Raw genomic sequence first — 15,800 nt, 5'->3', positions numbered from 1 at the left:
CTCAAATATCAAATGTTTCAAAACCACAAAAAAATATAAAAAATCGTTCACAAAATAAATGAGATATTATTTCACCCTTAATAATGCAGATCGAGAGGAGAATCTTTTTGAAATTCGATTCGGTTTGCGATCTATTTTTAGAAATGATCATCAAATCGACTACCCCCGCTTCCTGAAAAGCAAGATATCATTGAATTGCTGAACCCTGCAAAAAACAACATACGCATTTCCCGGAAAGGTTAAAGCCCGGATGTGTTTGCGAAACCCCCTGGCTCGGCTCGGCGTCGGTGACCGGCTCCGGACGTTTAAACCCATCTACTTTATGTACCACAACACTTCTACGCAGAAATGGAACGAAATCAGCGAAACTGCTTTTGAAACTTTTGAGGTGGAGATGGAGCACAGTATACACTAAACGGATCCCAGCTTCTCGAGCGGATGAGGCTGCTGTGTTTGAGTTGCTGCATAAATACAAATGAGGAAACCAGCCCCGGGCGTAAATATTTGCTCTCAGCGCCCAAACACAAACCACTGGTAAGCTTTGTTCTTCCCGCTTCGGACTGGAACTGGAGCAGACTGGCACACGCACATCTGGGTGGCTCTGCACGCACTCAATGGTTACTGCGATTATGATTTACATTTGCAACGATCGACAAATCTTCGTTGGTGCATGAGGAAGAGCTTTTTGAGGTTTGAAGCTGATGAGCAGATTACTCGACCAATTACAAGATGGCTGGCTTACGTACGGTACAGGTGCTACTTCATGGAACGTCTTAAGCTTCTTTTCCTCCAAAAATGTTACTTCAACCCCTACGACTGATGCGCTGTCTCGGTACAGTAACAACGGCAAATGGGAGTACACTGCCGATCAAACGGATACATATGAATAATTTAAACTAAACATTCGATAACATCCCTCTATTACCACCGAACCGAAACTAGATGTAGTCCTAATTGTGTTCTACCAGGAATGGGGATCGAAAATTGTTCAAATTACGCGGAACTGAATTCTGTGGAATCTGTTGACAACCCGTTACGGACGAAACGGCTCATGAATTTCTAACCAACTAGCCTGCTGTGATGCCAGTGAAGCGTTCCACGAAATTGTTGCATCGATAATTAAATTAGATGCAGATATGTATGTATAATAGTGATACGATACTAACCCGGTTCCCGGTCACATGCCGCACTTCATTATTGGAACCGCAAGTAATGGGGCTGAGTATGCTAAGAGTTTAGTCCTGGGAATGAGGTCTAACAAATTCATTTCGTCATTTGTCCGCTTTCTGCTTTCTCATCCAAATATATTCTTAGAAATTATTGAATCAGAAACACTGTGAATTTGTTTTCTTTTATTTTATTAAAATTAATATTATTTACATTTACATATATTGCTTTCATGCTATGGTGAAATACACTACACGAAAGCAGTTCATATATACACTACCGCACTGGTTCAACTAACCATACTTCAATCTCTTACCAATCGTTTAGAAATACGATCCTAATGCGGTCCTAACCTAATCGGGTACACAAAAAGAGTTTATCAACTACTGGTAGATACTCCTCATCTGAGCGATCTGTTTGTTCCGTGATCAACCTCCGCAAAGGAACTTCCGTTTGACTGTTTGTTTGTTTTTTCGGTTTACATGGAGGCCGCCCCCTAAAATGGAGCCCATGTGTGATGTGTGTTTTAAGCCTTCGAATTCTTGCCCTCTTTCCACCGTTCTTCCTCCTCTCAGTCATCGTTGATCAATCGAAGCCTTACATTCCTACCGAACAGCTTCCTGTTCTGATATTCGTTCAACGCCTTCTCCGCATCCTGATGATTGCGGAACCGAACCATCGCTTCCCCGGTCGCATTACCATTGTCCAGGAACCGCCGCCGGATGTTCTCCAGCGGTAGGTTAAACTCCTGGAAGAATTTCTGCACGTCCTCCACCGTCGTCTTGTACGCCAGATTCAGCAGTCCCACCGTCGAGGTACGGTACGGTCCACACCCAACGCCCTGGTTCTTCTCCGGATCATCATTCTGACTACCGCCACTGCCACCGCCACTACCACCACCACCACCGCCACCACCACTGCCGCCACCGCCGTTGCTGTTTTCGTTCCGCAGATGGTCCGGCAGCCAGTGCGACGGCTGCAGTCCCTGGGCGATCGCATGGAACCGTGCCATCAGATCCGCCACCTGTCCCCGATCGAGATGGCTCGCAAACACCTTCCGTCGGCCCAGATTCTGGGACGATTTCGATTCCGCGTGGGCCGCCTCACTCGCCGAACCAAACTCGACCAAACATTCGCCCGTCCGGCCACCGCGCTCATTGTGCACGAGCAGCACATTCTTGGCCTGGAAGCCGTCGTGCCCGAAGAACGCAAACACGTCCTCCTCGTACACGTGGAAGTCGACGTTGCGCAGCAGCAGCCAGTTGGTGCGCTGGAACATTTCGCTACTGTCGTTGCTCGGTGCGAACCGGCTGTTGGCTCTGCGCGGATCGCGTGAGTTGCCACCACCTTGCTGCTGCTGCTGCTGGTTACCATTGCCGTTATTGTTCATTTGGTTCATGTTGTTAATAAAGTTCATAATCTGCATGTTGTTGATCGCTTCATTCGATTGATTACCGCCGTTCGAGTTACCATTATTATCGCTGTCATTACCAAGCGAATTGCCCCGACTCATACGATCATCGCGCACGTTCCACGGGCCGTTCGATTCCGAGTTAGCTGCCCCCGCTGCCTCGGCATTCATTCGCCGCTGTGCCTCCAGCATCATGTTTTTCAGTGCAATATTTTCACTCGTATCATCATCCCATGGCCGTTCGACAGATCCCCACCGACTGCCGTGCTTGCTGGAGCGACCCTGCCGACCATTGTTTCCACCATTACCGGAACTGCTACCATTGACGCTTTCCTGCTCCTCGCTCTGCCCATTCTCCGACCCAGTTCGCTCGCGTTCCATCTGTCCGTCCGCGTTCTGTTGCTGCTGCTGCTCGGAGGAGGAGCTCTCCTCCACGTCTCTCGGGTTCTCGTGCTCGTTCTTCGCCACCTCGTAGTCGATCTCCTGGCACACCAGTACCGTAACCTTCTTGTTGCCGATAAAGTGACGATGCACCTGCTTCCACGCCTCCTGGGCATCTTCCTGCCGGTGGAACTTTACGTACCCGTCGAGCTGTTTCGGTGCGTGGTGGTTCTTCACAATCAGCACCTCCACCACCGTAAAGTCGGAAAACATCTTCATGATGTCCTGCTCGGTAGTGAACGTGGGCAGATTCCACACCACCAGCGCGGACGACGCTGCTACCGGCGGTGGCCTGCGGCCCGAGTCGTGTCTCGGCTCGTCCCGATCGTCCGCAATTTCGATCACATCGCTACTTCCCGCACGACCACCACCACCACCATTGCGGCCCTCGTTCGAATAGTCGTTTGTGCTCCAGGGGTTAACATTCCGCGGGTTCTGATCGTCCCAAGCCTTCCCATTGTGCGACATACCCGGCCGGTACGAATCGACGGCCGAGTCAAACTCCTGATCCGTAATGGACTCGATGCGAACGCGCATCCGACGCACCGCCGAACCGTCGCGCGACAGGGCGAACTTCTTGCCCTCCTTGCGCAGAAACTGTATGTAAGCCGTCCCCGTGCGGCGCCCGTTTTGATCGTTGATCATCTTGATGCCTTGCGTCGTGATCAGGTGCGACTTGAAGAACCGCCGTATCTCACCGTACCCTGTGACCGATTCCAGGTTCGAAATCTTCACCGCATAGTCGCTCGTGATTGCGCCCGACTTGGCGCTAGAGTACACACTCTCCGGCAGGGGGGAAGTGTTGCGAAACATGCCACCGAAACCACCGTTCAGCCCGTTGCCGCTCGGGAGGGGTGAAATTTTCCCACTTCTGGTAGAGAAATGGTTCGGCTGCTGCTGGTTGTTGTTACCGAACCGGGCACGCGAATCCGCCATTCCACCCGGCCCGGTGTGCAGTCCAAAGATGGGTTCCATCGTCTGATTCAACCCCGCAAACGCACCGCCGTTCATCGAGTGCTGTCCCTGTTGCTGCTGCTGCTGCTGTAGTGCGACGAATTCCAAATCATTCTTGTCGGAAAACCGCGAACGGCCACCGTTCGAGGCGTCGTATCGATCGCGGCTATTGCTATCATGGCTGCGACGATCGCGCGACCGCGAGCGACTTCGCTGACGCGTGCGGCCGAACCGGTCGCGGCTAGGGCTGCGACTGCGGCTGTTTCGGCGCCGTCCGCGACCACTCCTCCGCTCGCGGCTCGAACTGCGCGACCAGCGGGTGTTACGTTCGCGCGAAGAAGATCGACTGTGGCTGTCCGCGTCCCTGTTGTACGTTCTGCCCCGGGACGAGGAACGGCTGCGGCGCCGATTGTCCCGCTCGCGGGAGGACGAACGGCTGCCGCGACGGTACGAGCGCTCGCGCGAACGCGAACGACTGCGGCTACGACGATCCTTTTTCAAAAACTTCCACGGACTTTGGTCGTTCACAATGATCGGGCGGGGCATTTCGGCTGCAACGGGCGGTACGACGGCCTTTGAAGCCTGACTGTTCAGGGCCGACAGCCAATCGGAAAGGTTGCCACCGTTGGACGGCAGTGTGGGTCCAGCAGCGCGAGCGAGCGGCGCCATGACGGGGCCAGCCTCATCTGCTGCAGCATCGGACGAAAGAAACGACAGTCCCGGGATTTCATTGTAGCTTGAACCTTGCGCCAACAGTGGACTGAGCGTTGCAACCGTAGTGGCGGCAGGTACGGCTGGGGCAACCGTTGCGCTTGCGGCCGCCTTAGCCAGAAATCCAGCCAACGATATAACCGGTGGCTGTGGCTGCTGTTGGGTCGCGACACTAGCCGGTGCTGTAGTTCCACTGGCAGCAATCTTGGCCGGTGGTGGAATGTGAAACTGCGCCAAGCTGCTAGCGGTCGGAGCTGCTTTCGAGCCTGCGACCGATAGGGGCGATACAGTAGTAGTGGCCGGTACGGTGGGACGCTGGACGGGTACGGCAGCCTTCGGTAGAATGGCCGCCACTGTCGCTGCTTGCTTTAGCTGCATGTAGCTTAGGGCGGCTTTGCGTGCCTGCTCGATCACCTTCTGCATTTCCGCACGGGACGATAGTAGCAGTGATATGGGTTCATTTTTAATGCAGCCTCCATTGAGTGCCATCGCTTGCCGGGCGTCTTCGTCGGTGCTAAAATATGTACAAAGAAACCAAAAAGAGGAAAATCATAAAACATCACGCGAAAGGAAATGAGCTGCGAACCGACAGGAGGAGGACACAGACATTCTTTCCAACATTGCTGGTGGCACGGGTGATAACAGAGTCAGCTAAAAGTATCAAATTGTCTGTATGTAGGAAATTAAAATGCTGATTGTTTTTACTGCTGAGAAAGTGTCATGCTTATCGTCAATCCTTCGACGGACAACTATGCGCAAACGTGTAGATACTTACCCATTTCGTTGCCTTTAATGTTCTAAGTTTCATTATTTCTCCCCATTTCCATATGTTACACCGTGACAAATTAGTACATACAATACATCCTACCACATTTTCAAATTATTCAGCAATAGCTTTTATTTCAACACTGTATCATGTTCCGATGACCAAAGTACAAAGCTCCAAACAAACTATTTTCTTTTATTTGTAGATTTTGCTGAGTACTGATGTACTGAGTTCTATGTTTTGTTATTGCTGCATGCTCATAGCTTATTTAACTGTTGTATACATACAATCAGATCCATTTTTATTCAGAATATCCGTAAGAGGGTCGCAAATCGTGATGTGCTCTTTGAAGCGCACCCACGACTCCGATCCGACTCCGGCTATTGTCAGTCCGATTCTGACTTCGGCAAAATCCGAACCACCAGTTCCACCCGGGGTCGGACTCAGTCAGAGTCGCTCGGAGTCGTCCGGAGTCGTCTGGAGTCGGTGGGAGTCGCTCAGAGTCATTCGGAGTCGGTCGAAGTTAACAGGAGCCGTCCGGTGCAATGAGCTTTTGGTCAGCGATTTCATTTCGTTGGGTTTTCTGTCTTTCAAAGTGAAAGAAGTGCTCGGGCACTTCGTATACAGGCCTTTGTTTCTAAAGCCGACTCAGGCCTACTCCAACTCAAACCGATTACCGACGACTCCGGACGACTCCGAGCCGACTCCGACTTCAAACGACTTCGAACGACTCCGGACGACTCCGAACAACTTCGGACGACTCCGACATACTTTAATCATACATATTTTAATATTTTTAAGACTAAAAATACAATATGTTTAAGGTTTTTATTACAGGTTTTGTTGTTCCCGGAATTAATACGATGCGCTCCACGATTTATTAATCATTTCCACATATTTTTTTATCATTTCCACAATTTATTTGGAATTACTAACTCCACTAGAAAACAGACGCTCAATAAATCGTGGAACGAATCCAATAAATTCTTGGATGCATCCAAAGATCCTCGGAACACAATGAAAACCAAGGTAAACGCTGTAGGAAAATGATAAAATACGTTCACCCAAAACCAATTATTGTGAAGGAATATGCATTCTAGAAGTGAAAAACCATATAAAAAAATCTATATAGAAAAAGGTCCGCACATTGCGATGACTGGGGCATAGCAAGAGTTTATTGAATTCTCACATCGCTAAGAAGATGTTTGATGGTTTTTAATAAGGCATTGAGGTGATTAAATTGAAGATTAACATACCTGGATTAAGTCATATCGGTCATATTTTCCTTTTCGACATGATCATAATTCAGCAAAGATAATGTATTATTAACGCGCAAATACTTTTTTTCGTCATCGTTATCGTTAATTAAACAGTAGTAACCGAACAGTTATAGGTCGCAGCTTTTGAATTTTCGGCTTGAAGTTTAACATAACTTACCCAAATTACCAAACATGCTGGAAAATCAGTTTTAATATCAACAAAACAAATTTTCAGCAGTTTATTTTCATTTGTTAGGTAATTTCTTGCATTGAAAACAATTGACAATTGCACTTACCAACTTGGTTATAATTGAAATTGTATGATAAGCATCCTTCAACGCATGTATTTTTACAACAACCTAGCATAGCATTAAGACGCATACAAGTAAAGCAAAAATAAAATAACAGAAGAAAAGTAGTCACAATTTCGAAGATGGCAATTTAAATAACCGTCAGCGAAAATAACCGTTGAAAACGCATAGCCTTTTGCTTGAAACAAAAAGTTCAATAAATACATTCCATTCCACAGGTTCCCTCCTCCCTATTTCAGTCGCCGGTAGAGATCTCGTTTTCCCGAGCATCCATAGCGAATGCCCATCCGCGGGAAAATCCACCTCATTATGATCAATTAACCGCTCCCAAATCAAAAGTCCTTTTTTGCACTTGATCGCACAGACCAAACACAGATGAATCGGCGCATGAATCACATTTTATGTCTCTCTAGCTCCACGCCAGACAGAGCCTCGATGTCTCGAGAAGGAACCAACGCACGAGTCTCGAGCCTGCATTGTGTGCACCAAAAACGAAAATGAAACGATAAACTACTTTACACTATACGCATGTCGCGGCGGGGCACCGGAGTCAGTGTCGTTCGTGCAGCAGATCTCGTTGCGGTGCAAAATCCAGTTTTGTTTGCCAATGCTCACCACCACCACCTCTTTTCTTCCTTGATGATTCCCTTATCCTCCCTATCCTAAGTGAAACGTGCACACCCGAAACGAGCACCCAACCAACGAACTTGATCGTGAAAGAAAGTAGAAGCATTCGTCGTCATACTCACCACCCCGCTGCAGCAGTTCGTCGATCATCGCACGTACGTACCATATGTAACGACACAGGAGAGCAAACTGCAGAAAGAAAAATGCATCTCCATGAGCTTTTGCTCCCCCCTGCACAGCGTGTGTTAAGATGAAGACACGAGCAGAAAAGAGTTGCAATTCACGCGCCGGCTGCCGCTACTGAAACGCTTTTACGAGGAAGACATATGCAGTGTGTATGTTTTATTCCGCAGCATAACTGTCTGACCCAACGGCACATCGGCGTAATCTTAAGCATAACATGATCGAGCGAGTCGATTACGCGGATTCGATCCGATCTTGCAATACTAACTCTTATAGATGCACTTCCGACTGGCCAAAGCAACACACACCGCGCCGCCGCCGAGAGCGTTCGGGAGAGGTTCCGAGGCGCGTACACACACAACCGTTTCCTCTTCTGGTGATATAACCCACCTCTAGAGGCCAGCACGCAGCATGCAACGAGGGGTTAGTTCAACCTAATAACTAGTTTTTTCATGCCGCATGACAACACCCTCCACTGACAGACGGCACTACACGCGCACAGTAACGCTTATTTGTGATTTTTTGAAAAATAAACCCGCCAATCTCGCTCTCATAAAACAGTGTTTGGTAAAGTGTATAGCCATGCAAATTCGAACGCGGATTAGCCGATGGGTGGATGGGGGACCTATAAATGCGAAATATGAACGGTCCCGCAACTCCTGTGTGGACAACCACACACACATGCGTTTGCAGTGCATTGCACGGAACATTGCGGAACGGAAAGACTGTTAGATGGCGTGTTAATTTCGCGAAATTACTGCACACGATCTGTGTACACAAATTGCACAACCGAACGGCGACATTTCTCCTCCGACACGCGGTCCCCCAGAAGAGATGCACGTTGTATAACCGAACAAACTACGGCAGCTCTCTTATATTCTATGCGCCTTCGGGGAGGGGGCGATGTGAGGGCGATACTCTGTCCTCACCGATAGTATCCTTGAACGTGTGGGCGCCCGTCGCGCCACTAAAAACTGATAATGAAAGCTTTCTCTATATAGCCTGTCTTTTTGATGGAATTTGTGCCCAATTACTTCCTGAAAATTCATTCACTCTTAGAGCGTTATTCATTATTTGCATTATTCAATAAAAGACGTCATCAGAGTGGTTATCACCCACCAGCAAAAAAGGAGAAGAAAATGAAATGTCTCTGTGTCGGAAAATTAAGAAGAAAAAAAGTGAACGAAGTTCAATACAAACCTGAACGCTATAAACGCATCGCCCAATGCACCACCGACGATGTGGACGCCACCGTCGGGAATGGACAGACCCTTGAAAAAGGAGCGCACATCGGACGCATTCGCCGCCAAGGGCAGGTTCTGCAGCCGAATGATCACACTCATGATGGGTGCGCGCGCGGTGCGATCGATGCAGTTGTCGTTGCTGCTGTCTGCTGCTGTTGTCTGCGCTGCTGTCTGAAAGCCTGTCCTGTTTCCGGGAACTGTTTCTGTTTTCCTTTTTTTTCTTTCGAGTTTCGCGAGCGCTCAACAGTCGGTCGCGGCCGCGCCGTTCTTCCTGGACCACAACAACATGGAGCAGCGCCAACAACCCAAAAGCGGCACCGAAAAACGATCAAGCGAGGAATAGGGATTGAACACACACGCACAACAAATGGATGGTTTTTGGTGTTTGATTGATCGCCGGAGAGCTTGTTTAGTTTCTTGCCAGCAAAGAGTGTCTTAACCTGTTTTTTTTTTCTCTCTATACACCAACGCTAATACAATGTGTCTCGCGCGCACAACACACACGTTGTCGTGTTGCAAAACTATTTTCCAATACGGTACAGGAAGCTGTCACGACGGGGCTATATCTTCCTCCTGTGTCCGCTGATGATGGATTATCTCTGGCCTGTTAAAGCCGATTTCCACACGGCGCTGATACGACGACGACGGTGCGAATCCTACAAGAAGAAAAAGCAAACGAAAAAACCATTCGAAATCAGATATAAAACTAACGTAAAAATAAATATGCACGGAAATGAAATAAATTGTGACATAATGCGACGACGATCGCAAACGCCCGAATAAAGATCAATGTTTAAGGCGAGCGAGAGAGAGTGTACCCACTAAAATTTATCATTTTAACATTGTAAGTACGCATCATCAGCATCTTGCCGCCGTCGCTCACTCGAGTCGATATTAATATTAAGCTGCGTACGTTTTAATACCAATGCTCTTCTCCACTGCCATCGAAAACGTGCTCACTAACGAGAGCCAGCCCACCGGGACACACCATCACTGCCTTCTTCCACAAACTGAGGCGGCGGCCTCAACGATCGGGGGTGATCATCATCCGCACGAGATGGAACCTGTTTTCCACGCACTCGACAAAACCGGGCCTGTACACCGTAGTGGAGTTTGTTGGAAGGAAAAGCGGACACACTAAGTTGGGTCGAAAAGTTACCACATGATAGGTTACTAAATTTAGAGGAAGAATGAATAACTGGAACAGTTTCTTAGATATTCATAGCGAGGAATTTCTTTCCAAAATCATACCAAACTTATTCGATGAATGAGGTTCGTGGCTTACATTAACAAAAGTGATCTGATACAAATCAAAGGAAAGAACCATTTCAATATAGTTTCCTGAAAATTCAATTCTTTCATAGATACAATATCATTCATTCACCTAATACTTAATCGTTGGCTTAATCATATAATCTTAAGAGGAAACGAAATAAAGTAAAGCAACCCGGTAAAAGACCGTCCAAACCAACCCGCCTGACTATTTTCTTTCCAACTCACCCACAGGCCGATGTGTCCGATATGAGCCGTTGGAAAACGTCATCGGAACTTCGGGCCTTAAACGCTGTGTGCGACTTTATCGATCATGGCGCACATCACAAGCTATGCTCCATGCCTAAAAAAACTGTGCCTCACACACACACACCCTCTCCTTGGGGGGGGACACATCACCAGGCGCTTAGGAAATGGCTACTACTAATCCGCACCATCCCCAACGTGTGCGAAGGAGTAGAAATGCACTCTCCGTCTTCTATCTAGCGCGCGACGACACCATGTTGACGACTCGGAAAGGAAAAGCAAAATAGTAGTAGTAGGGAATGGGAAAACGTCCCTTTCTCCCGTTATTTTTCTTTCGCCCAGCGTGTTGTGGTGTGGTGCGGGGAGTTGGAAAACTCACAACACTATAAAGCGATTAGCTATCAAACGAGATGGCGCAGTCTCAATCAGTGTGTTGCACCAGTGTGTAGTGTCATTTGGTCCAGATTAGGAAAAAACGGGGGGAATCATAATAGTTGGTGTAGTTAGAAAGTGAAACATAATGAATCCGCTGAAAGTGAGTTTTGTTACAGATCTTTGCACGTGTTCCTTGGTTAAATCGTTCGGATAACAGTGATATCGTTTAGAAATGTATATTGCAACGGACATTTAAAAGAAAGCTGTTATCGAAACAATTCCCCAGAGCGAAATTCAACGCAACTGACACTGTTGAAACGCAGCTTATTTTTAAAAATTAACTGAAATGCTTTAATACAACTTAAAGGCATAGTTTCACCGTTGAAGTGTACTTAGGTTTTCGTAGTTCCCCAGCATCGGTTCCCCAACTCGCGCATAACATGGACAATTTGCTGCGGCATTTGCTCTTACGAAAATATATTTACACCCGCCGCCCTAATCATTCCCGCAAAGTTCTCACAGCGACAATGAACGAGTCGATCGAAACAGTACAAAACGCGCCCCGGAGCTTTAGCTATCCGTTTGTCCCGTTGTTTCGGTCGTAGTAGTCCCTGGTGTTCCTGCTGCTGGTGTCGCTGGCGTCCGTAGTTTGGCCGTCTGTTCCAGTATCCGGGTGACTTGCTCCTCCGTCAGCCGCTCGTCCGAGTCCTCGATCATCAGCTGTATGTGCAGCGGCGAGGACGGTGGATCGTTCACCATCATCAGGCACTCGTTTTTGGTCAGGTTAAACTCCTTCATCGCCTGCAGAAAGTCGATGATGCCGGCGGTCGATTGCTCCTTGCACGGTGTGTCCTCCAGATACTGCACCGTTTCGTACGTGATCGTGGCGAGATTGCGCAGTCCGTACTTTTTCTTGCTGTTTTTCATGTCCTTCAGGGCCGTCATGACCTCGTAGTTGGTGAGAATGGCCGCGTTTGGATTGACGATCTCCATTCTGCTGGATCTGGGCTGGTGCTTTCAGTGTCAGCGTGGTGATGGTGGTCTGTACACGTGGTCGTCTGCACAACGGAAGAGTCAGGGATAGGGGGGGACAGATGCGTTACGGACGTGTGTGTGTGTGTCGTTGATGAAAGGTATTTCACAAGCGTGTGAAAGAAGATTATGCACCGCTAGATACGAACGATCTACATCTTACCCATTCGAACCCATTTTAAACAACAATATAATTATATCAATTCCTGAAAATATCTTCCCTCCTTACATTACAGTGTATGCTAATAGGTTTTTTTAATTTCTGTGTACTTTGCAGTTGCTGCTCTTTCTAGCCTCCATCACCATCCTCAGCAATGCATGGCCGGGGCAGGGCTTGGAGATTGAACATCCGCACAGCTTCTCCACATTCAAGCGTGGCGTAATGCTGGGCGATGTATCGTACAGCTATTCCTCCACCGACATGGGTTCGCCGGAAAGTGGTCGCTACAAGACGGTAACGGTCATAAAGAACATTGCCATACCCAAACCAACCAGCACGATGTTCAGCGATCGATCGGAACACTACTACGATTCGGTGGAGAAAGGCTCGTCCGGCAGTGGTTCTTCGGCGCATAAAAAGCGAACGCACGTGGAATATTGGCCCCCGAAGGAAGACAATCAGGTCGCTCACCGGCTTAAGCTGGAGCCAAGCTTCCACAAGGCGAGCAGCAACACGCAACACCGTCCGAAGAGTGGCAGCAGTCACACCCATCAGCGCCATCACAGCCGGCAGGAGAAGGTGGCCACACCGAAGCCAACGTACAAACCGGCCGAAATCAAGGAACAATCGGAAGAGGATCCCAAGCACCCGATCGACCTACTGGAGCTAGCCAAATCAGCCGTCAAAACGCTCACCCAAAAGGCCAAGTCTGGTGGACCGGGAGAAAATACGGGCCCGGTAACGTTTCCCTCCGACGGGATGATGATGAAGAGAAAGCAGAACGGTGTCGTCAGCGTGGCCCAAGAGTACACCAGCATCGTGACGGAAGATCCGAAAGAACGGCAGCCGATCGTGAGCAAGCTGCGCACCAAGGTAGATCTTCCGACGAAGGCTCCATCCCAATCGCCTTACTACTCCTCCTCGTCGTCCACCAGCACCACCACCGCCTCCAGCAGTGAGGAGGAGCAGGAGATCCCGCTGAAAGATTTTGAACAGTCCGAGTACGTGTTCAACCACAAGACTGGGACCTTCGAGTTCCGCAAAGCGTCCAAAGCGCCCAAAGCCGTCCAGGAATATCTCCGTGCCAGTCCCTACGGACAGAAGGGAGATAAGGGGATGGGAGATGGCGGTGCCAACACGTACAGCAGCCCGTCGGAGCTGCTGTTTGCCGAGCTTCACAACGCTGTGTCGACTCGCAATGTCACTATGATCAAGGCGCTTGCCAGCCAGCTGGAGGAAACGTTCAACATAGGCCAGCTAGACTTTGAGTCGCTTAAAACCGAGGCCGAGATGGAACAGCACCGTACGACCGAAGACTCGATGATGATGATGGCCGGTGAAACGACGACCGCCAAGGCACCGTTTGACTTTGGGTACGGCAACTATGGCGAAACGACCACCATGGAGTATCAGGATCCGACCACCGAAGCGATCATGCCAAGCACCACTGTCAAGGCGCCGATCATGATGATGATTCCAACGACCACCACCAAAAAGCCGCTTCGATACATTGCGCCCAAGCTGCGGGGATTCAAACGGTTCTCGTCCAAGCGACAGAACAATTAGTGTAAATGGTTCTTTGGTGAGGAAAAACCACACCCCCAAAAATGTTTGCGGAAACGATCGTGTTCCAAAAGCAAAAGTATTTATTTTCTACAGTGTTGCTGCGCTAATGCTCCAGAAATCCAACAACGATATAATACGTAAGCTCAATTGACCTAAAATTGCAATTAATTGGAGTAAAATCGTGATATAAAAACAGTGGGCACTACTACTCCTATCTCCAAGTACGGAGCCAAACGGAAGGCATTCCCATCCCTATCTATATATCAATAAATCTATCCTCATTTTAACATACTGTACATGTACTGGAAGTTGTCTTCTTCATTTCAAGACATCGGGAAAATGTATGGAACATTTTTAAACCGTTTACATTTTTATGTTTCGGACAAGCGACGAGATCATTGTGCATTGAGTAATTGCAATAGAAAAGAGCGTTTATGTGGTATCTTTAAATTTATGAGTAAATCAATGAGATTCCTTGCATCAAGACATTTCTTACCTCGAGACAACGTCGATCCCTTGTAGTGTGTAGTATTAGAGCGTTAAAGCAAATTAGCATGTGATATACAGTGGATTGACTACAATAGGAATCATTGCAGATTGTTTAATGAATTCATTATCATATTCATTATAAAGTATAAATAATCAGAATCTCAAACAAAAGAAATGATACTCGTGGCAAGATAAAAACGCGAACTGTTTCTGTAAGCTATTAATGAGAGTAATTTGTATTGAAACAACCAAGCAATCGAAGGGGTATCATCATTGAAAAATTAACATTGGAAGGGCTGTTTTGCATTCGGTTTGAATTGGCCGCATGCTCAGATTTTACATTTGAAATCCTTTTTAACATCTTGAAATTATTCACCACGTTCTACAGAAACTTTATAATTAGAATGAGAACCTTTTTTTGCCAGTTTATCTGACCTAGGTCAATAATACTGCGCAAGCGTCATAGTCAGCCAGCCAGAGGAAAGCATTCTCAGCATTTGTCTGAACATTGGGTGCGATTCGTTGATTAGAAACGAGTCGGACGTTGCAGAACAGATAATATTCTTATCAACAGTCCCTCACCATTTTTACGAAGCTATTTCACGTACCCTAAATGATGAAATGGAGCCTCTCGCGCATTCCTTTCAATACTTACTCTTGCACCATAATCCCATACATTTATTACTCTTACTCTAGTTACGCCGGACACACGAAGATCCGATCTGGAGTCTGGTGCATACATTACAGTATTTTTTTTTTTACAAACTAATACAACCGAGAAAGTGCCATCGAAGAAAGCAATCCCACAGCTCGCAACGAGGGACCTCAGAGCCAAGGGATGTGACGTTTGAGGGAATGAAGCACCACCCCACTTCCACTCCCTTCGACCGTATGAACTGCTTCCCTTCGCTCGGAACTCCAGCCTTATATGAACAAGAAATCATTCTTTATTCTCTTAACATACATCGAGCACGTTTTCAATATCACACTTTAGCACACATATCTCTACTCAAATTAAGATTAAATTCTCGTTCCTTTCTTGGACAAATCTCTACCTATTGTCTCGAACTCGCGGGCGCAACACAGAAAATTCACACACTTCAAGGACGCTTTTTACGTGCACACTAAGGGCGATAGAGAGGCTCCGTTGGCCGTTTGACTTACCTAAACACTAGTTTAATGGCTTTGCCACACACTTTCCTAACGTTTCGCTACTGTTACAACTATGATTTTCGCCTTCAAGGCACCGAAAATACGCATTTATGTTCCGCTTCAAGATGGCGACGTCTGAAAACGTTCAACTTTTCTTCCGTACTTTCTGTAGTCAGGCACACACACACACGCATCAACGCAGGCACGTTCGTTCACGTTTGCTTGCGTCAGGTTGGTAGCATGGCGTTATAATCAAGGTTTACAAACATAAGGTAAGTGTTTGGGGTTTTGACATTTCATGATGCAAGGAATCGATTTAAAAATGGTATCTTATTCATAAAACAAAGCAAAACTGCTACCGAAATCATTTTAAAATAAAGCGTTTTAGTATTTCTGTGAAGAAGCTTTTTTTGTAAAATTGGCATTTTCCCTGA

The 15,800-nt window shown here is 47.5% G+C and overlaps 2 protein-coding genes across 2 annotated transcripts; one reads left to right on the top strand and one right to left on the bottom strand.

Moving 5' to 3' along the window:
- Nucleotides 1-1,345: 1,345 nt before the first annotated feature.
- Nucleotides 1,346-15,601, bottom strand: LOC120908567 (probable cyclin-dependent serine/threonine-protein kinase DDB_G0292550). Its single transcript, XM_040319729.1, has 3 exons — nucleotides 15,379-15,601; nucleotides 9,031-9,730; nucleotides 1,346-5,198 (listed from the first exon to the last, which is right to left on the bottom strand). The coding sequence occupies exons 2-3, from the start codon at nucleotides 9,171-9,173 to the stop codon at nucleotides 1,739-1,741; spliced, it is 3,603 nt and encodes a 1,200-aa protein (XP_040175663.1). The 5' UTR covers nucleotides 9,174-9,730; nucleotides 15,379-15,601; the 3' UTR covers nucleotides 1,346-1,738.
- On the top strand, nucleotides 11,001-14,099 carry LOC120908568. The gene is made up of 2 exons (XM_040319730.1): nucleotides 11,001-11,127; nucleotides 12,277-14,099. Exons 1-2 carry the CDS (start codon nucleotides 11,113-11,115, stop codon nucleotides 13,723-13,725), a joined length of 1,464 nt encoding a protein of 487 aa, XP_040175664.1. The 5' UTR covers nucleotides 11,001-11,112; the 3' UTR covers nucleotides 13,726-14,099.
- Nucleotides 15,602-15,800: the final 199 nt, after the last annotated feature.

The sequence above is a fragment of the Anopheles arabiensis genome, chromosome 2 (genome assembly GCF_016920715.1).
Source record: "Anopheles arabiensis isolate DONGOLA chromosome 2, AaraD3, whole genome shotgun sequence".
Lineage (NCBI taxonomy): Eukaryota > Metazoa > Arthropoda > Insecta > Diptera > Culicidae > Anopheles > Anopheles arabiensis.
The sequence above is the reverse complement of the archived record's forward strand: the minus strand, read 5'-3'. Positions and strand labels throughout refer to the sequence as shown.